At 42.9% G+C, this 23,447-nt stretch overlaps 1 protein-coding gene across 7 annotated transcripts in view; it reads right to left on the minus strand.

Moving 5' to 3' along the window:
• Window positions 1-10,789: 10,789 nt before the first annotated feature.
• The window catches only part of LOC137887461 (NT-3 growth factor receptor-like), a 157,153-nt gene continuing 144,495 nt past the window's right edge, over window positions 10,790-23,447 (minus strand). For 5 of the 7 annotated variants that reach the window (XM_068730481.1, XM_068730478.1, XM_068730477.1 and 2 more), the window contains 2 exons: window positions 18,362-18,520; window positions 10,791-13,514 (listed from right to left, as the gene is read on the minus strand). In XM_068730481.1, the coding sequence (XP_068586582.1) occupies window positions 13,329-13,514; window positions 18,362-18,520 (345 nt within the window). In that variant the 3' untranslated portion in view covers window positions 10,791-13,328. Of the gene's footprint in view, window positions 13,515-18,361; window positions 18,521-23,447 lie in introns of all 7 variants that reach the window. The other 2 variants (XM_068730480.1, XM_068730479.1) reach the window with 2 other exon arrangements.

The raw sequence follows: 23,447 nt of genomic DNA on the forward strand, positions 1-23,447 counted from the left end.
GATATGTTGAAAGGTTCTAAAGTAATTTAATGTTTCTGTATTCCGTTGTGGTCACTTTAAGAATCACATCGTGTCAGTAACAGAAAGTTATGTCATGTGACCAGTAACCAGGAAGTAAGTGAGCATGACTCTGATGTTTCAATCCAACAAAATCCGCATTCATCTTGTGGAAGCATCGTGGGTATGCATTGATTGTGTTATTGTAATCTACGATGGAAAATCATGATTTTTTTCGGGACAATGTCACAGTCTGAGTTACTATTGCTCATGACGACACTGTTCCTAGCTTCATAAAAGAATATTTACAATGAATAAATGAACAGATAATTGAATCTGAGCGTTCAAATATGATGCCAAATATTACAATTGAAAATAAATATTTAATGACTACATAAAACATGTTAAAGGTTGAGTTGGTATATTTACATTGGGTGTATCTGTATGGGTTGAAAACGAGCACGTTGTTAAATATGCTTTTTGTACGTTTTTTTTGTTTGACCTTTCCTTGCAACGTCAATAATCATCTTCACAGCCTTGATGTTCGGGAAGAGGTTCATCTGACTGTCAGGTTCTATCCGGCACTCATACCGAGGGCAGTCACAGCAAGTCGACGTCGAACAGGAAACCAGGGCTGGCAGCACGGGGGCTTGAGCTGAGGCGATAGTGGGGCCATGTTGTTGGTGAGTAACTTAATGGAGTCCGGAGGGCCAAAAAGCACAGCCTCAGATTTGTAGTAATTGAGCTGCAGGAAGCTTTTGCTGAACTCAAGGCGCTCCCTAAAGCATACGAGGTATGATGGGCAGTTGGCTTTCAGGGATAGGTAGAACGATAACAACCCTGCGACCCACGTCTCCCATTCTGGAACCAAGAGCTTCATTTCATCTGACCCTCCCTGGCTGATTCATCCCCATGTACTTCAAAGTACATGTCTCCAGTCTGTAAACCCAGATTTTAGCTTTCTGTTTCAAATATTCTGTCTCCGATCTCAAGCGACCATAACACCGACGACGTCATCAAGGTCCACGTTAACAGACGTGACGAAGCTCCCAGCGGAGCCACAGAAGACGCCATACAACAGGCCCAACGGTTCCTCTCATGACGGGTGAACTGACTTCTATGTATGAAGCCAGAGGAGTTCCCATCTCAGTGAGAAAGTGGGTTTGGTCTCGCGTACAGCGCTGATGAACAGCTGAGATTTTAGAAGGTGAGTTCAATGAGGCAAGAGTGTGTCTGTCATATTCACGCACACAAATACTGTTTCTTTGTTTACCGGTCTAAGCTGTCAAAGTGTTCATAAGCTACCAGTGAACAATAACATCCTCCCCTCACGAGAAACTATTTTTTAATATATATTCAGATTCGTTCATTGTGACGACAGCTCACTCATTTCAGCTTTTATTAAAGAATTCTGTATAACCGTGTTCTGAGAAGTATGTTATTGCTACCTCGTTTCATTGGATCTCACGGAGAGGGACAGAATGCACAGCGTCGTCCATACTTATCAGGACTGATCTCCGTCCCCGTGTGACTGACATCCCCATCCGAAATGCCATTTTCTCAGAGTTGCTACGGCAACAGCTTGTGCGACTTCCACCGTGGGACTCGCGAGTACCAGAGAATATTAATTCAGCTTTGTAAGTTGGCCTGCGTGTTCTCAGCTGTAGGAACGTGGATCTCGGTTCACGGTGTGTGGGTTGATTAACAGACACTCGGTGACACTATGGAGGAGAAAACAATGTCAATAGTCTCCATGGAACCGTGTGACATGTTGCTCAACAAGCCCGTCACAGACGCAGAGAGGCTCCATGTCTGCCTGCTAACAAACAGCAGCACACATATATATATTCAGTGTTTACAAGCTGCTGATTAAATGATGGAAGAAAATAATTCAGAGGTCATGTATTATCACAACCTATATATTATCATTATCACTCATTATCATCGTCAATATTGTTGCTCGTACTTTGCTACATGTGTTAATTTGTGGACAAAAACGAGACGCTTTTTTATTTATTTTTTTCACATTTCTGTCACACACCTTTACTTTGACTTCTAAGCGTTCTACAGCTGGCGCCGTCTTCTCGTCTTCTCTGTGGTCCGCGGGAAAGACCCGCAGTTTGTTTGTTCGCTCACAGTGTCCATGTGAGATTAACTCTCCTCAGGAAATCCAGTTGGCATTTCCGAACTCTGGACGTTTGAACAGAACTCTTCTCTCTTTGTCGTTCCCGCTCATCTAGCATTAGCGTTAGCGATCTGTGCAGAGCAGCACATATTTCAGAACCTGGATCCATTCACTTCGTCGCTAAAGTACTTACGTCGGACGACACGGCGATAACGCATAGAAGAACATTTTAAGTGATGCCATTTAAAACGAAGACGTGCCTGAGGATCATATCTTTGTGTCCAGTAATGAAATAGTTCAGAAGTAGAATTTGGAGCGTGAGTATGACAAATGTAACGCAGTCGACATGAAGTTCACTGCTGAATATTGGACCACGGCCATCTTGCAATGACCTTGAGACATTGACATGTGATATGCAGCTACTGTGCTGAATCACTTGTGTGTAGAAAGTCTGTGACCGAACGCATTCAAGGGTCAAGCTGTACATACTTCATACTAAGTTCACCTCATGGTGTTTCTCCCTCATGAATCCATTTCAAAAGCTCCTGTAGGAGCAGCCAAGGCGATACGAATGAAGAGAGACTCAGTTGTCGTTGGGTTCAGAGTCCCAGCGGGCCTCCAAGTTTCCCAGGTCCCTGCAGCAATGCTCTGATGACTGACAGGCCGGTGAATGAGAGGCAGTACCTGGGAGCCTGGAAGCCAGGGATTGGATACGAGCCCTCTGTGCGCGTTCTAATAAGACACTGGCTTCTAGAGGAATTGGACTCGCAGCAGTCCAAGGTTAATCTAGACGTCAACATCTGCTGAGTGTGCAGTGGGTTGCTGTGGGGGGGACACACCCCCCCATCTTCCCCTTAGCTTCATGCGGCAGCTGATTCCTCCAGGAGGAAGCGTACAGGTTGGTATTCCAGCGCTGCCGTGCATGACCGTTCCTCCTGGCGCTTTGGCTGCCGACCTGCTCACTCGCTCGTTAATTGTTTCCTATCTGGCCGCGCTCCAGACCTGCTCCGCCACATTCCTAAGCACTGGAAGTGTTCATCTTTCAGGCTGGCGTAAAGAAATGTAGGTAATTGGAAACTAAGAATACTTTTTTCAACTATGACCATATTGGTAAAAAGTTCTACTCACCGCATTGAAAGCATTGGGCAAAAGAAAGAGCTCTAGTGCGCACAACATTAGAATCCAGCCAGAACGGCCGACTGATCAGCGTGAATACAGTTGATGGCTACAGAGGAAACAATAAATAAACATCAAAATTAAAAAAAATATGTAAAAATAATAAAATTGGGTTTGATATGTGAACATCTTCAAGATTAAAACTCAAATAAATTGCCATACGGAAGTTGCACGGCATTACCGCAAGGAATATGTGGGCATTATGTGATTTTGTATTGATATCCATGGCGATATTTTACAAAATATATTGTTTATTAATCAATATCTAACATTCGGTGTCCAATAACTTCTGTCAATGACTGCAAATAATGAATTAATAGACTAACTTTTATACAATTATAAAATACTAACCCAATAAAAATCATGTAATTGTTAATTGTTTGTTGTAATTTGTAACTTTTCTTTTTGCTCAAACACTCAAACAGTGGCGTGAGGAGAGCTCCCGTGTCACGATGCTATTTTTAAAGGCAGCTTGGTTTCAACACAAAACCCTCAAGAATCCCCCCCCCCCCCCCCCCCCCGTTGGTTTTGCAGAAGATTAGCAGTTCGATCGTCGGCTCTGCTGCGACGAGACACGCGACCCCAAACTGCTCCCGAGGGCCGACAGTGTCTGAATGCTGCGAATGTCGAGTTAGTCCTGGTGGCTCTTTGCATGGTAGGTGGCCCCCGCCGTCAGAGTGTGAATGGTTGAGTGACATGTCGTTTAGAAGCCCTTTCAGTGGTCCGAAGTCTAGAAATGACACAAGTTAATTTACCACTGCCGGTTTTTAGTTATAATAAGGGCATTCCAGCAGTTAATGAGCAGCCTGAAATGTTAGTCGACACCCTTTTATTACTGTAGTGCAGGAGAGAGTCACGAGATGCACAAACAGCCAGAGCATCACCAATGAGTAACACCGCTACAACAATCACCAAACACAGCATTCAGGAGGCACATGAAGCCACCAAATATCATTTTAGTGGTAATTGTCATTCATTCCACAACAGTGGACTCACTTAACAGAAACCTTCTGAATCCCCCCCCCCCCCCCCCCCCCCCCCCCCCCCCTCCTTTGTCCTGTCACTTGTCTAATCCTCCCCACCACCTCTTTTGCATTTTGTCAAAATCCATTTACTTCCTCCGCAGATCAACCTAATTAGAAAGAAGGCCTGTGGTGAAAATACGTCTTTATTGCTGTCATCATCAATATCGCTATCTTTATCTGGGTCACTGCGCACCGATCGGTTGCATGGCGAATGGAGTGGAAGTTTCCCATTTTGTTCGGAGCATTTCATGCTTGAAGCGCACGTCCGCTGGGGAAACCATGTGCCTGCTGGAGGGTGTGAACAGTTAGCAGGTGTCTCTGTTCCCCACAAACACCTTGGAAAGAAAAGCTAGAGACGCAGAGACAGGAAATAGGCGAGATAATGGTTAGCCCGTCTTGTGGGGACCGAAGACTCTATTCAATCACGCCTGATAAGAAAGTCAGAGGCCTCCTCCCTGGGGGTGGGGGGGGGGGTGGTGAGAAGGCCACTCTGGGTTCAGGTACTCAACAGAACCACTGTTTACAGTGCGACAGCACCGGAGACCGCTTTGAGGCAGAACGCACGATTATGATTGCTCGACTTATCAAATGGAAGGAAACATTTTTGATCAAATAGCGGTGGGCAATTTTGCATTGAAGGTCAGCGCATTTGCTGGCGTGTCTGCGGGTAAGGAAGCGGTATTCTATTGTATAATGAGCTCCGGTGTAGCTCCTCTTTTCCTTTGAACAACCGCTTCCTCACAAATGAGCTCGCCTCCTCATCTTTGCGCCAAAGAGCGGATGCAGAAAACCCTCAGCTCCCATTTTCTGTCCTTGTGTTTTCTTCAATGCTGCTTATCCAAGGCGAGCCGACACAGCTGAAGACAGTCCAGGATTATTTCTGACAGAATGAGACAGTGAATCATCTCCGTGTACTCATTTTGTCTTTGAAAGACGGACGAGGGTAAATCAGACTCAAAGGTGAATACACTTTTAAAAGCAATTTCCAAAAAGAGCCATTTCCTGTATATGTTTTGATTTCCTCGGCCGCGTTGCAGCACTTGATGCTGACAAACAATACCGGAATACCGAGAAGCAATCTGCCTGAAAAACACGACAATATATTCACTTTAAATACACACTCAGCAGAAGCTTTCATGTCGCATGCATGGGAGACTGTTCAGCTGTTATGTATGAGAAGAAAATCCTAAGCTCCTCAAGAAGCAAATAAATACTGTTTGCTGTATTACTGGAGAACCAGCAGGAGCTGCAGATGAATTGGTAATATCTTGGTAATAATAATAATAATAACAATCTTAATCAAATGTCCCAGTAGGAAACATGTTGCTACTGATCATAAGACCACTGCTCCCCCAACTCCCAAAGGATCTTTGTCTTACTTGGGGAAATTGTGCACTAAGTTTTGGAACCACTGTTTCCATAATTTGGGGGCTTTTGGGAGATGTAGACAGAAATAACAATGGTGTTGGCTACATGACTGATTCTTTATGAACTTCACTCAGCAACGTTATTCATTTTATTGACATTTTAGATGTGTTTCCAGTAAGATAATCAGTACATTGTACAGTGACTTTGCTGCTCTAGAAACAATATTTAGTTATATTTAAGATATAAATACATTTTCTAGATCTGAGGCCGTGGTTCTCAGCAGCAAACCGGTGGAATGAGTCCTTACCCCGAGTGAAGGAGTTCAAGTACCTCGAGTGAGGGAACAACGGAACGTGAGATTGGCCGGAGAATCGGAGCAGCTGGGGCGGTACTGCAGTCGCTCTACCGCACCGTTGTGACGAAAAGAGAGCCGAGCCGCAAGACAGAGCTCTCTATCTACCGAGCGATCTCCGTTCCTACCCTCACCTGTGGTCTTGTGGACCGGGTCATGACCCAAAGAATTAGATCGCGGGTACAAGCGCCCGAAATGGGTTTCCTCAGGAGGGTGGCTGGCGTCTCCCTTAGAGATAGGGTGAGAAGTTGGGTCGTCCGTGAGGGACTCGGAGTAGAGCCGCTGCTCCTTTAGCGTGGAACGGAGCCAGTCGAGGTGGTTCAGCATCTGGTGAGGATTACACCTGGAACACCTCCCTAGGGAGGTGTTCCAGGCACGACCAGCTGGGAGGAGACCCCGAGGGAGGCCCGGGACCAGGTGGAGGGACTATATCTCCAAACTGGTCCTGGGAGCGCCTCGGGATCCCCCAGTCAGAGCTGAGCTGATGTGGCTCCAGGAAAGGGAAGTTTGGGGTCCACCTGCTGGAGCTGTTGCCCCCGAGACCCAATCCCAGATAAGAGGTTGAAGATGAGATGAGATGAATTCTAATCCTGTTCAGAATTCTCTGGTTTTTAAACTATATATCTATATATGTTTTTAAAAGTGAGTATTTAGTCGTACAAACTAAACGAGTATCGGTGAGAGAAGTAATGAGACCCTAAAGATACCATCCCTGTCTTGATGTTGGCCACCTCTCATGGGAGGAGAGGGTTGGATGTCCACAGAAGAACGTTTGCTGTTTGCTGAGTGGAACCGCATTAACTTCCAGCAATAATCAAAGCTGAAACAGAAGTCCACTAAACAGTCACGGTGATGGATTATCTATCTCAAGAAATATTATTATTGTACTGAAATAAATGGAAGCCAATGGCTACAATCCTATAATGCACTTTGAATGGCTAAACGGATATGGTCCTTAAGATAAAGATGTATTTTTTCAAAGGGTCTGTTGTTATACGTTAAAGGATGCTACGTTCCAGACTGTATGCCCACACTGACACTCAGTCCTACAGATGCACAGACATGCACTGACTGCAGATGCAAGCTAAAGCAGCAGCACAGACGCGTAAACCAGAGGTCTAATGAGCTCGAGACCAGTGGAACCATTGCATAATAACGGCATGGAGCTGTTTGAAAAAGGCATCGCATTTTTCACAACACAACAAATATTTCAGAATAAAAGCCTTGCGTTAACAAATAACGGGATTCTGTCTACAGAACGATGCTGGGATGTGTTTTTTTAAACATGTCTGTGACATACAGACCCTAACATCGGAATAGTAGAAATGACAACATGCAGGCAGATGGCAATGAATGTGTCCTCTGTGCTTTTACTGTCAGTATTTACTTATTATTATTATTATATTTATTCATGTACATGATGAGTCTGGACGGTGTTGGTACACACCAGGCACATGGACTCTGCATTGACCTGTGCAGAACCAGGCTGACTGTTTGACCGTACCGCACCATGATTACTTTATGAGATTTAAAACAAAAAATACCAAACTATGACATTTTATGAAATTCTGTCTTTTTGTGACATAGTATACTACAGCTCATTTCTACATACAACTCTGTAACTTTTGTGATTTCTTATTTGAGTTACTTTATCATGAATATGACATCAAACTGCTCCTCTCAGTGATCTCAAGTCAGAACACAGCATGTATGTTTGTCATCAGAGAGGTCAGTGATAATACCTGCCTCTTGTGTGTGATCGTGCTCATACATTTTGGACAGTGTGTATAATGATGGACGTTGTGAGGCCATCCAGTGTTTTTGAATAGTATAGTATAGTTTCTAAGCGGTGCGTCTAGTCTGGATCAGGCCTGTTACAGGGTGACTGAAGTCCTTTATTTGCCCCCGCTGGCTGAAAGTCACTCCTACTTCTTTCTAGCAGCCTGACTGATGATGACTGACTGATGTGTGGCGCTTTCAGACTGACACTTGAAAACACGTCCGTACTTCCTGAGTATGTATTCGTGCTGTTTTCATCATTTGCATGGCTCTTGATGCGTCGGTTGAATTAAAAAGAATCATTGAAAAGACTGACTTCTTTCCAGCGTTTAATATGATGTTAATATGATAATATTGAGGATATAATTGCTTTCGATTGGAAGTCCATGGACATGTATAAACGTTGTGTGGTTTGAATTCATTAGTATAACAAACGTGGATGATTTGATCTCATCCCTGATGTCGTACATTTCAACCGCTGTGTGTTTGAGGAGAATCGTTGCTGTTTTGTAGGACATTTTACGACAGGTGACTTTTAGTTTACATCTTTTGATACGTTTTATTATTACTTTTTTACTTTTTTGTGACATATTTCAACAAGCTGTATTTGACTCTTTTTTTTTAAAATTTCTTTTCGACATACCAAGACTTCTTTTATGACTTTCTTTGACATATTATACAGCATTATAACTCTTACACAGATGAATTTGACATGCTGTACTATGACTTTATCATGACTTTTACGACATACTATATTATGACATTTATCAGCCTTTTTAATGACTTTCTTCATACTTTAGACTGTGACTCTTTTACACATGACCATATTTTGCCTTTTTTATGACACACTATATTATGACTCCTTTCTACAGACTATACTATTACCATATTATGACCTTTTTTTTGACATACTTTGACTTTTTCATTATAAGCCAAATCCTTGTATATGCAAATGTGCTTAGCAATGAACCAATTCTCATTTTGACTGATACTATATGACGACTCTGTCATGACTTTAATGGTATACTAAAACGTTTTTATATCTTTTTTTTATATCTTACTTTTGACATGCCATACTATGAATTTTTAAAGATGTATTTCAGCATTACTATACAAAGACTTAAAAAAGGGACATGACTCTTTCATGACATCTTACAACATGATATCTTAATTCCTTTTTCGACATGATATAGTATGACTTTGTAATACTTGTTTTGAGATACTAAACTATGACTTTTAAAGGAGTTTTAAGAACTCCTACATTTATAAAGTATAGAATGTCGAAGCACGTTATAAGTCATAGTATATAGCATGTATTAAAGTGTGCCCCGTTGGCGAGCTCACGGCTTCTCTGCACTGCAGGTCGACCCTGTTAGTTGTGTCACTACTGTACATTTCTCATAGTTTGCGCTGTAAGTGCAGCTAGCGCCGTTATCTGAGAGCCGCCCGCTCAGGCGTCACCGTAAAGAGAACCGTTGATCGAGCAAAAAAAACCAAACGCTCCCAAACCCATTCATGTGACTTTCAGGTGAAATACTCGACCGTGACGCGTTCACCTTTTCTTTACCCAGAACATATTCCTCATCTAGTGCTGAGAACATCTACACTTCAGCCTCTCCAGACTTAACCACAAATATGAGCAGACCACCATGCACGCACGCACACACACACACACACACACACACACACACACACACACACACACAGAGAAAGCTCAAACACAGAAAACACTGTAATTGTAAATCAATAAACTATTATGGTTCCCCTATCATAAGATACAGCTTACTGAGCTCAGATCCTTTGGCCCTGGTTTGTGGTTTGTTTCCATTTGTCCGTTGTTTGTAAGAAGACGGACAACACTGGAGCGGCTCGCCTCACATGTGGACCCGCCAACGACCGCCTGAAAGTGTGCAGACGCTGCAGCTGTTCACTGGGATATTGGATTATGTGTCTCAAGCCGTTTAACAAACGGAACACATATGAACACATATTCATAGCTGTAGGTGCAACACGGCCGTGTGGTTTGAGTTGTGGGACACTCTGAGGTAAACGGTGTTGTGTTGCTGCTCTCCCTCTCTGTTCATGTCTTGTCTGTCTGTATAGTGTCAGTTGTCCAATAAAGGCACATTTAAAAAAAAAAAAAAAAAGGTTGTCAAAGAGGGTCTGTGGGTTGCTCTCCTCCACCCCCCCCCCAAAAAAAAAACCACTTGGAAAACATTACTTAATGAACCCTTTTTATCCAGGATGAACAGTCGTGGTCATCATATGAAGCTGGGCTTTTCCAGGTAGATCATCTTGTAGCGTTTTTACTGTTTGTGATGAAACAAGGTGTCAAATGATTGTGTTGAATGAATCATAATCAATCCTTTTGTTTTCTTGACACATAATGTTGTATTTGCCTTTTTACAACACAGTACACTGTACTCTAATACCTTATGTTTATCTGGTGTTTGGTTCAGGCCTGTTCGAATATTCAAGGTGTAATCGTAGACCGTCGTTTTTTCTGGTCTAGTCTGCCTTCCAGGCTGCATCTTTGATGACATGTTGGTGATTGTGCACTATATAAAGGTCCCTGTTGATATCTTTAGAGGCATGAATTCACTGAATTCATTTTTATTCATACTGACTGAAGTGTAAGAAATAATGCAAGACTTTCAGGTTATGGGGAATGTCTTTGTTCTTTTATAGGATTTTTGAAGCTGCTTTGATGGACTTTCATGGACTATTGTGTTCAGATTGACCAGAGAATAAAGAACAGCAGAAGAAACGCGTGTCGACACATATCGATTTGGCCACACAGCCGCCATGCAAGGCGCCGACCCGCCGATCTGGCACAAAAACGGGGACCGCCGGAGCCAAGGACCCAACCCCCCCTCCCCCCCCCCCCATCCCAGTGGTTAGCGCTGTAGACGACCCGGTCCGCCTCCTAAAGCGCAGCCGTCCCCCGGAGACACGTTTCTGTCCCTTCAGAAGAGGACGGAGGGACAGCAGATGAAACACGCGCCGCTCAGCTGTCTGACAGGTTTAGATTGAAGACGAGATTTTGTCAAATTTACACATCTTTATAAGACAGGACAAAATGGAAAAGGAGATCGTCTGATTGTTTGAAGACATTTTCTTAAGAGAGTCACATTAATACAAAGATCTATCATGGAATACCAGTATTTTATATACTGCAGTTGTTATACCACATTTTTATATTCTGTAACATGTGTACATATGCCAACTTTGCTTCAAAAAAGTGTTCAGTTAGTTCATCCAAGAAAAACAAAAACAAAAAGAACGTTTTAAACAATATTCAACTCACTATGAAAGGATTACAATACCCTGCAAATGCTCACGGTCTGTGTCATGATGTCTGTAAGCGTTGATCTTCACCACAAGAGAACACACGAAAACTCAAAGCTTTGGGAAACTCGTTGGATTTGATCCTGCCTTTCATATAAAATACTTGAAACAGCTGAATGCTCATTAATGATTTACATTAGTCCCGAGGGGAAGAGAGACAACACCGTGATCGTGAGAGAATTCATGTCAGGATAATGAGGACGCCATGTGAAGAGCTCCACTCCAGAATGCTATGGATCCAGATACAACATGAGGTCAAATCATGGCCTGAGGGTTATCGTTCAGCGTCTGCAGCCTCCGCTCCGGAACAACAAACTCGTTCTGAGCACTTGATTACCAACGAGTGATGAAAAGTCATTTCATTTGGTTTTTAGTTCCTTCTTCTTTTTTTTGTTTTGCTGTTAAGCTTTTTGGGGATCATGTTTTTTCGGCAACATTTTTGGAACAAAACTCTTCATGATTTCCAGTTCATTAAATATTGTAATAATCAAAATATAACGCGAAACAGCAAACAGCGAGCTGATCCACTTCGGCGATTGTTACTTTTGATCGACGAACGCTTCGGCGGCTCCTCTCCGGTTGGAGGTAGACGGGTGTGAAACCTCATCGTTGCTCAACATGCGAAGGCCTCGAGTGCGAGGAAGATGAAAACAAAGCAGAACGGTGAACGAAGTGGTTTTTATTGTGTCGTGCTGAAAGGAATGCGAGGCTCGCGACGCGACAGGATCCTGATGGTAACAGTTTGACATTTGGGGGAACGCTCTCCTTCGCTTCCTCGACTCTGTGCGGTAAATATGAAGCGACGGGCGGTTAGCTTTAGAGCTGGGTTTAGTTTCCTTTAGATAGCGCGAGGCTATTTCCCCGTTTCCAGTCTGTATGCTAAGCTAAGCTAAGCTAAGCTAAGCTAACTGTCTTCTGGCCGCTGCTTCCCATGGATCTGACCGATATGAGAGTGTTTTCTGGAAGGGAATTCTCCAAAATGTCTCGCTATTCCTTCGCGTTATAGATTTTCTTAGGTTGTGTATGCGAGTGATTCTTATTTCCCCGAACATAAATGTGTTCTTTAGAGTGGAACATGATCACGGAGGTTCCTCAAAGCGCGTGTACGTGTCTGAGCGGTGTGGTGTTACGTAGCAACGTTGACGTTCTTGCCATTAAAAAAAGCGAATGAACTGGAAAGTGAAGACGAGGCTTCATCACCTCTTTGGAAACGTGTGGTGTTGAAGGCGTCCCCCAATGTCCACCGTCTCTGTGAGTCAGTGGCAGCTGACTGCATCCACCTCTATTCACTTCCACCACAGAACGACTTACCAGCAGTGATACGGGTCCCAAGAGGAAGCCTCCTCTATCAGGGTGAAAACAAACACCATAGTTTTATACTTTAGCCACCCAGATCACAGTCAGAAAAGGAACCAAAATAACACCCCAAAAAATAAGTTAACATAATTTTGACACATAGAAGTTTACAATATGTACATTTTTTTTTTTTCTTTTTTAAATTAAAATAGATTTGTCGGTTGTCTGATTGGGTCGGTCCTCTACAACGCGCTCCTCTAATTTCAACCATCCAGTGTTATTCCGCAGAAGCAGAGTTCCCATTAAAAGCTCGGTGCCGGCCAATCAGAGCGCAGTAAGGCTACCATTGTCAAGTCCCTGCCAATAGTTTGTTGGTGACGTCTTTAGACAGGGCCGAGCCCTTCAACATCCTGACAAAAAGAAATAAATATAAAATATATGTAATATTTCTATATATATTCATAAAACCAAACCCAGGGTAGATTTTAACTCTGATGTGTTCTCTCCATAATATAATCAAACTGTGGTCATTTTCCTAACGTCAGTCCACTTCACTTCCCTTTTTGTCTCCATTTTTGTGTATTTTTGCAGTTTTGAGAAAAGAAAAGAAAAAGTCTTCTTCAAACCTGTACATCTTATATGCAAGTAAACAAAATGTAAAAGTGCGTGTTTTTTGGAATATGTTATATCCACTATATCCAAAAGTGTTGCAGGCACTTAAGTCCTTCCAAACGTTGTAGGTGTTTTTTTCGACAGTGGAGTAGGTTGGTTTGGTTATTCCTGGATTGGCGTGGGTCCGTCTGTCTGTACGTCTCTGTCCTTCTGTCCGTCCGGCGAGGAACGGGGCCGCCCCGGGCCGCTGCTAGCCCAGGATGTCCAGGTAGACCGGCGTGGCTTTCCCCATGGCGAACAGGACCTTCTGAATGTCCTTAATGTTCAGTCGCTGCTGCGGTTCCCTCTGCCAGCAGCCCAGCATGATGTCGTACACCTCTTTAGGACAAATCCGAGGCCTATCCAGAACCCGGCCCTGGGTTATGCACTCAATAACCTGCAGAGAAGACAGGGCAGTGGAGTGAGACAGACGATTTTCCCTGACTGATTGCTTTGGTTTGGCCATAATGAGAAAAAGGTGACAGTGAGCAGACTGTCCTCTGAGGTTTGAACTGATGAAACTGAGATGAAAGAAATACACAGCCTGCTTTCACTCCTAAATTTGTCCAATTTTAAAAAGGGAAACAAGATATTTGTGCCACAGCACAGATAGAATACTCCTGACTCTCTGTGGGGATGTTTGAGGTGTTGCTGAAACGGGTATTGATCATTTCTTTGTTGGACTTGTGCTGTAATTAGTCAGATGACTCATTGCCGTCGCCACACTTTCACTTCATTTTTTTTCGTGTCGACTCCAGGCTACTAGCTTAAGGGAGCTCTCACACCTAACCTTATTGATTGGAACAAAACAAACTGAGGTCTGTTTGCCCGGTTAGAACGGTTCCTCTGGGCTATATATGAAAGCTGTCACTCAAACCCGGGTGAGGACCAGCAACCGGTCAAGGCCGCTTGAAAAGGTGAGTCTAGACCCGCCCCTAGGAGGAGTCTAGTTTGGGTCGTCTGACAGCAAATGTGTGATTTCATCATGATTTTCTTCTCTTAGCATCACAACCACATTCAGTTTCTTTACGCTTTAAACTAAAACAAGCTGAAACATTGTGTTCTTTTCAGCGTTTAAGGCGTAGAATAATTACCATAAGTTCTGATATTATGGTGCAATTTCATGCTCTTGCAAGCTACACAGCAGCAGCACAACACGGTGTCAGAACAAAGCCTCTGATAATCTACTGCTATCTGAAGTCTAATTCCCTCGCAAGAATGTACGACAAAACCTAATCTGTGTATAAATAAATAGGATTTCATCGTGGTTTTTACTCAAGAGTGCCAACAACGGTGAAAAACAACAAAAAAACAATACAGGATATTACAACAACCAACTGGGAAAACCCTGTTCTACTGTTGCACCTGTTGCACCTGTTTACCAAGGTAAAGCACCGCTTCCCTCTATCGTTACATTCGGTTTGTCGTGTCTCGTCACCAAAGGAGGAGACGCCTGGCAGACACGCCGCCTTGAGACATACACTGAGGGGGCAGAGCATCAAATGCTGCAAAGACATATGGAGCTTCTTTGCATGATTTCCCAGATCCCAACCAGTACAAACAGCCAGTTTTAAACTGGAGAGTGATCCTGCAGTAATCATGAGTGACTGAGAATCACGCCTCCGGAAACGACCGACGAGGCAGAGGAATTCTGAATAACTCCACACATTCTCCAGCCTCGTCAAGAGCTACGTTACCCACAATGCAACTCAACTTCTGATAGTTTGGGTGTGTTACATTACAACATACCAGGGGTGGGCCGTCAGGGCCGGCAAAGCCTTCTCTGCTGGCCTAGACAGAATCACAAAGTTATAGCTATTTTATAATTTAATAATTTTTCATAAATACCCTACATGTATTCTAATTATTTTTCCCATTATCTTATTATCTCATTGCACAGCTGCTGTCTTCCTCAGTTGCTCTGCTTCCAGCGCAGCTTGTTTTAAGTAGAGCTCTTATCCAATCAGAGTTCACCTCTATGTCTCTAGGTAAGAAGAGAGGCCTCTGCAGTTTAAGTGAATGGGGACGATATTGTTGATTGTCATCTTCTTCAACCAATCAGATCTTTAGTTTGACATGTTGGGCGTGTTCTTTGACGTGTCAGTGCTTCTAGCTGGTCTAGTCATACGTGATTGGTCAGTGGGCTAGCGTGACATGTTGGGCGGTGACAATCCCAACATCTACTGCTTCTGTGGAGCGGACATCTTCAGCCCTCAAACGCATAAAAAAACGTGTTCAGGAAATACAACTGGGGAGACTCGACTGTCCTCACTGCTGTCCATGAATCCAGGAGGACTTCTGACTGGATCTGAACCGCACCGATGTTCTGAACAACCGCGTCATTAAACTCTTTATTAACAAAGAGAGCAGGACGGACTTTGTCTTTAAATAGTGAACAGCAGCTTTGGTAAGTGAACTGCAGTAGCTTTAACTGCCATACATATTTAATACGCTTGTTTATATATTATTATTTGTACAACTTGTTTTTATGAATATGGATTTTTTGTTTTTTTTAATATGTGATAGGAACTATCGTTACGTCCTACGTTGCCCTGGGGGACACATTTAGCCGCTGCACAGCAACAAGCAGACGCTCAGAGTGTCCTCGGTCTACATACTCCACGCTAAGCGCTAAAGTTAAAGTGTTACTCGTAGCGTTAACTCTGTTCATTTGTCTTATCGTGTCGTTTTCATAACATTGTTCCCTCTGATATGAATAATATTTGAATGAATCAGGTCCCGTTCTGTCCTCGGCTGAGTAAAGTATGTGTGCCGGTCCTCTGTGAGGACACACTGTGAGACAGCAGTATCTGACGTGACAACGTGAGGAGGGCTGTCTGTTGGATAAACTCCGTACTTTCAAGGTTGGCAACCAGGTGCTCAAGTACCTCTAAGCAACAAATCAATGCATAACGTTTACAGCAGCCATCGGTGAGACGTAGGGCATTTACTCAAGTACTTTTGAGGTACTTGTACCTTCTATCTACTTCACTACAGTTCAGAGGGATTGCATTCATTGGACTTGTTACTCCACTTTCTTTGACCGTTGGAGTTACCGGTTATGTTGAAAATGAAAAGCCCTGTAGTCCCACACAGGCGCTCTCAACCCTGCCTGATCAGACCTCTGTGCTGGGAGTGAGACGTCATCCAACCACAGGGACTAATCATGCAGCTGTAGTTCACTCACAGCTGAAGGGAGGGTGGATGTATGAACACGCCCACATTACTCTGAGGACAGGTCTTCTGAACACGTGTGGAGGAGGGAGGGGAATATGACCGCTTTATGGAAAAGGTTTTGGTCTTTGGACATGACAACTGATTCAAAAACAGAAGTGTTTTTAAAGGTGCAATGAGGATTGAGAGGATACAGTGCTGCCGTTTTGTCAGAGACGTCTACGTGTTGTGTTGCACATATCTACTGATATGAGCATGCGAACACTAATATTACATAGACGTTTTTGAATAGTTGATATCTGTACATTTAGAGTGTATGGACACAGTAGTAGAGGTGAAATGCTGACCCCCTATCAGGTATTACACACTGCGGCTCTGATAAGGAGCACGTTACAGTGCTTTTTGTAGTGGAAAGTTAAAACCCACCAGTGATCATGGAGCTGGTGATACATGAAGCACGATTCCAGTCCCACGGACAGATGAGGAGGCCACTGCTGAGTAGACAAAGCTGAGCATCCTTGACCTCTGGTAGCAGAGGGATATCGGCTACATGCTTCCACATATGGCCCCCTTTGTTTCACCTGAAGTAGCTTTAGAGGAGTTGAAAACAACGTATCTCTCACTGCCTGGCAGTATCCAGACTATTGAATCGATATGAAATATGCACTCAAACCAACAACCCATGTGTTTGTCTTCTCTAATGTCTGCACCATTCAAACAAATCCTCAAGAACTTAACGCAAACGTTTGTGGGTTTGAACAACGTTTGGCAGCATTTTGTGGCGTCTATATTTCTTCTGAAGAAAACAAAGCGGTGGAACCTTTGGAGCCGAGTGGAGGATGAGGAGAAGTTCCCACGTCACCTAATACCGTTTATCCTTGTCACCGATACCCTCTTCTAATTGCTGCTGTAATGCATCGTTGGGTAATGTGTTGGACAAATCTGAATAACTGAATAATAAGTACAATATTGCATTCTAGCACTACCTGAAGACAAAATTACGATATAGAAATGTCTTGTGGGTTTTCATTTTGTGGGCTATCACATAACACAGCGCTCATCTCGTTAGGTTTTCAGAAGGTTTCGGCGGCGTAGTTTAATCAGCTGAGTGTTTCAGAGTCTCTCGAAAGTCTCTCCGCTCAAGATACTCAGAAAAGAAGAACATATTGATGTTTCAATTGAAACACATAGAAGTGCATTGCATGCCAGCTTATTCTTTTAGGTCAATTTAATTTTCTCAATATGGTCGCTTTACGAAAGTAATCCTAATTGAATTTTATTGATTCAAAGCAGAGCCTCCAATGACAAACCAAACCAATCATGGGTGTTATGTAATGCGGCATCTTGTCTGACGGCAAAGCGGCATCAATTTATCACCTCGTTGGGCTCGAGCCGCAGTCTCAGAGAGAGAAAAGAAACAACACGAGGCACTAGATTAAGATCCACAACGGCAGAGTTCATTTAGGGCCGCTATAAGAAGGAAGGCCAGCTCTTTGATTCCTGCTTAGAAAACAACTCAATTAATAGACAGCTGGGGACTTCAACATTTACCATGAGATAACCTGGAGCTGTAACGTTCAATACGGCCTGCAGTGCAGCCTTTGTTAATATATATATATATATATATGTATGTATGTATTTCCATCTCGGTTTGACAGCGCAAATCAATCCAATGCCCACATTCCTCCCTCCTCAAGCTGCACTCTGATTGGCTGATTCACCTGAAGCATCTCAGTGTATTTTGGACGCATTCCATTCTGCTGTCTTTATAGAAAAGTGTTATATATATAGATATAGATATAGATAGATATAGATATATATATATATATTATACACACTATAAAAGTATTGGAAGCAATGGGAAAAAATGTAGTTTGTGTTCCAACCGCTCTCCTATACCTTTACTTTATATTCAGGTATCCCTCTTTAGACATTATTACTCACCTGTACTAACCTGTACTAACCTACACCTACATATATATATATATATATATATATATATGTATATGTATATATGTAGGTGTGCTGTTTCTTGTGAAGGTGTATCTAAATGCTGGTGGCTCTTTGTACCTCGTTGTTACCCAGCTGAAACCACGGCTGCTTCCCATAGGTAAAGATCTCCCACAAGATGACTCCAAAGCTCCAGACGTCGCTCTCCGTGGAGAACTTCCTGTACATGATGCTCTCTGGGGGCATCCAGCGAATCGGTAGCATGGTATGTCCTCCAACCTGAGGAGAGGAGAGAGAAAAAGAGAAAGGAGAGGAGGTCTTTATTGCACATGAAATGTTGTCGCTACAAAAGCAGATTAGAACATTCAATCATTAACACGACTCCCAGGCGCCTGGGGATTAACTGTCCTTGCATGCGGCTGATACGACGAGCTTAACATCTCATGAATGTGTGCTGTGCACTTGGATGTACACGCTGATGCAATACGGGAAAACGCTGACTTATCTGACACCTGCTCTGTATGTATTGAATTGCGAAATTCCTTAGGTTGTGATATTGAACTGCCCCCTTTTGTTCTTGTTGAAAAACTGCAATCTGCAATCCGTTCTCTGCAGAAGTACTGGCACCGAGCAGAGGATCAGTCTCAAAGCGTGGGACTGAATGTGTTGCAATCGGTGTTTTAAATAAATCGCTTCCAACCAGAAAACTGCTGAATGCATGCTCATATGGAGCCTCATAGTAAAGACGTTCACATGGCTGCAAATGCAAATGTGAGTGTTTAAAACTCTACATATGCACATGTAACCCCCCCCCCCCACATGAAGGTTAGCATGATGCGCGCGGAGACGGGGGAGATACCAGCTGGAAGCTCTTTAATGTCTTTAAACCTGCAAAACCAGACGCAAAGTCTCCCACGCTGTAAATCCAACGTGGCTGGGTATTAATCGATTAAACAATCATCCATTAATCATCCTCGCTCTCAGCTTCCATTAGCAGGCATTGTTTTAAAATCTATTTCCCATTCATGTCGGTGACTGTGCTTTAATGAGCCGGACAAGACTGATGTGGCGATGAGAGGCAAAGTATTGCAGGTTTCAGCTCCGAATGCTCGGACGGTATTAATTACATCGGTGGTTGCGGCGCTCAGGAGTCAGAGTACACTACTGACGGATAGTGTTATTAACACGCTTGTGTGATCTGATGTGACGCTTGCTGGAGCCACTGTTGTTACAGCATTGCTTAACTGCTGCTGGGATTTCTGTCCATCTACAGAGACGTGTTTGAAAGTCTACAACAGGGGTGGCCAACCGGTCAGAGACCAAGAGACACATTTTTTACTGTGTTACCGCAAAGAGCCACATCGTACCCATGGGCACACATGAACATCACCCCATCCCTCCCTCACACACACACACACACACACACACACACACACACACACACACACACCTTTGCTCAGCCAGATTTGTTGTAAATGTCACACGCCAACATGATAATGACAGAAATTGACTCCTACAGACTTTGATAAAGTGAAGCACAAGAAGATTACAGAGGTTTTATTACAGAGAGTTCAGACGAGGATTACAAAATGTAAACATTTACACATTTTTCACAATGTGTGCTATTTTAATTTCCCCATGTACCAAACTATGTATTTCACTTGTATATATCACGAATGGTGTTCACTACATCTAAATAGAGCATGTTGGGCTTTAATTGAAGGCCAGGATCCTTTCTAAGCCCTGTCTGAGTGTTTTTCAGATTCAGGTCTCCCTCTCTGCTTAGAGCTGTGAAACCGCCCCCCTTCACACGATCTGGGTCATTGACCCCTCATTCTACGCATTGGACTAGATAGATTTGACTAGAACCAACGGGATGATGATTGACAGCACTGTTAGCCAATCAGAATCCAAAAGGTGCCCTCGGTCATCAGGATCTAAAATCCGATTTGCTGAAACTTAAGAGCCCTCCTCAAAAGCCGACAAGAGTCGGAGAAAGACGAGACGTCCCGAATCAGACAGAGGACATCCGGCTGAACACATGGAGCGGCGGAAATCAGCGGAAATATTTCTCCTTTCACTTGAAAACGCCAAAAGTAAGATGCTGTTCATGATAATAATCGATAAAGCGGTTTGACTTGTTGGTGCTTGTTGGCTCATAACTCGGTGAGCTTTTTGATGTCTCACTTTCTTTGTTAGCACGTAGCTGCGGTCGCTAGCTCATGGAATGTCTAGAGTGTGCCGACTCCTGGCGAAATATGAATATGATATTTTGGTCATTCTTTTAAGTTGGCTGTTTGAGTTGTGTTAGTTGCATGTAAAAATGGATGATGTCGTAGCCCCGTTTCTGCGGTTTATCCAGAACTATAACATTCATTATCATTATATTCGTTCTTTCACAAAATTTGATGCTGGTCCCATTTCATAAGACAGAAACGGGGAAAATAGATCAATATACTGTCGGACCTGTACACAGTACCAATCCTACTTGATCATGAAAACAAGTTTAAAAGTAATTTCATTTTGATTCCAAGTGTTTTAAAACACTTGAAATAAATTGCAAAACTTACAATAATTATTGCATGAAATGTGTTGTCCTATCCTTCCAATGTGATTTTTGCTGTCATATAATGTTCCTCATCGGGTTCAGTTTTTGGGCTTTTGCTATATTTTGACATTTTGGTCCAGGTAACATTAAGATGGATTTTTTAAGCCCCTTCCAGGTTTTTTATCTCAAAGTTAGTGGAAGTGCTCCTGCAGCGAATCAGACCTTCAACTTACACTTGCTAATTCTTTTTTTCCCGGAGCTTTCGACTGTGTGACTGTATGATTGCCTCATTGAAGACAGAGCAACTGAACAAACGTCATCTACTGAGACAATGAGATGCAGTTGAAAGCCCATGAACAAAAATCTTTACTATTCTTTTTTTTTTATCAAGGTGAAGTTCAAGTCAATTTCACTTTCCATATGTAAGAAATCCGATGTCAGTCACATTTCATAAAACAGAAATAGAGAAAAATAGAGTATATTTTTGCATTATACTGTAGAACTTAAACACCACCAATCCTACTTGATCATGGAATCAAATAATTACATTTTGATTACAAGTGTCAACGTGTTGATTTCAAATAGCAAAACTTTGAAATGTGTTGTCCTATTACTTCCTTCCTTTGTGATTGTTGATGTCATTTAGTTTTCCTTATCTGGTTCAGTTGTTTTTACTTTTGCTGTTGTGATCTTGACATTTTTGTCGAGATAACAATACGATGGATTTTTAAGCGCCTTCAAGGTTTTTTATCTTGAACTTAGGCGCTCCGGCAGCATATTAGACACCATCACAACCACCCACCCACTCATCCATCCATGCATCTGGTGATCCATCTATGCAACCATCCATTCATGCAGCCATCTATCCTTCTCAGCTCATTTTGTGTGCATAAGGACAACAAATTAAATCAAAAACGCACACCACAAGCGCTGAAATCCTCATTAGGACAACGTCTCACTGTGGCTGTATTCACCCTCACATGGTTCCTCCGCTCTGTTGCTCTGGATTACAACACAATCACATTCATTTAATCATAATACACTCTTCTCCCAACTCTATTTACCAGCTCCAACATCTGTGTGCCTTCAGCTGTGAGCATTGTGTGGCATTTGGAAAAAGGAAAAATAAAAAAATAAATAAATCAACTCAAGTCTTCCTAATTACCTCCTGGTTCCGTCGCTCGCTGATCGCACATTTCCTTTGAAAGTCAAACACAATCTCTGCGTGTCAGCTCGACGCGGCAGATGAATCGTCTGGATGTTTTAAAGAAACATGAGATTTGTCATTCTGCCAGAAGGCTGCTCCTTCCTGGGCATTTAGAGAGAACGTCCTCTAGTTTGTACACTTCATCAGATTTAGTTGCTGAGTGCGAGGCCCGTTTGTTTGCCTTTTCCTTGTCCTTCGTCTAGGCCTATAACCTTCTCTGAAGTCCTGGAACGGGTCGCGCACTTATTCCTACGTCCATCGCTAACTTTATGTGTTTGTCCTTTCCTGCTCCCTAACTATTAGCTAGTTTCAAAGTAGTGCTTTACGAAACCCGGTAACAACGGAGGAACGTTTGTTTTAGTGTGTAAATCGGTTGATAAACGCAAACACTAATAATTGTAGCATAACAAGCTGTAGCAGTGTTGTGGTCAAGACCACCTAAACCGAGACCAAGTCAATACCAAGACCAGACCTGTGCAGGTCCCATACTGCATGACACATTTAGGATTACATATGGAACATGCAAACCATATAGGCACTCCTCAAATTGATCTGACAGATCCATATTCCCATTAAAAAAACATAAAGATTGTCTTCTTTATGTGTGTGTGTGTGTACCATGAGAAACATCTTGATAAAATAATCAAGAGGTAATTAAATACAAACAAACACTAAGGAGCTGAAATCCTTTATTCAGCACTCCTTCCCTCTGTTTTACCACCCATCTAATACAATGCATTTCTTCTTCTATTGCAGGGCATATGGTGGGGGATGGTGACCCCCCCCCCCCCCCCCTTCATAAACCTGAGACATTTCCTTGACAAAAGGGATGAATAGCTAACGAGGCGAACACATCTCTACGGTTCTGTTGGTCCACTCGATACTGGATCCACACTGTGGTTCTAGGTATTTTGTGGCATGTTGGCCCTTGGCGCTCCTCAGCGTGACCTCATGGTTTGTGTTTAAAAGAAGTCAATAACTGTGTGTAGTGTAGAGTGTTTACTGCACAGTCATATCACAAGGCTGCGTGCCTTCCCTACATTCACCACAGATCGACATTTCTACACATGGCCTGAAGGTCAACAAGACCATTAGAGAGTGTTTTCTGAAACAACACCGACACGCTGACAAGAAATCTAAAGCACACCCCATTAACCTCCAGAAGGTCCAACTTTTGGTCTTAGAAGTGTTTCAGCAAGACACATAGTGGCCACCATTACACCTCCATTCAGTCCGTCTTTAACTCTTTCCTCTCGTTCAACAAGCGATTAGATGTAAGTGGAGCTAAAAATGTGACCACTAATAGAGCTGAAACTTATATCACAATAAGTGGACTTTGGGTTTCTAAATCTTATTTGTTATGACAGCAAAATGTAGTTATGTTGAATCGTTTTACTCCTCAGCGCACTATGTTTTATTTTCTCACATGTATCTTAATGTCCAGAGAGGGT

The sequence above is a fragment of the Cebidichthys violaceus genome, unplaced genomic scaffold (genome assembly GCF_023349555.1).
Source record: "Cebidichthys violaceus isolate CVI_PGR_0920_01 unplaced genomic scaffold, fCebVio1.0.p SCAF_5, whole genome shotgun sequence".
In the NCBI taxonomy this organism is placed as follows: domain Eukaryota; kingdom Metazoa; phylum Chordata; class Actinopteri; order Perciformes; family Stichaeidae; genus Cebidichthys; species Cebidichthys violaceus.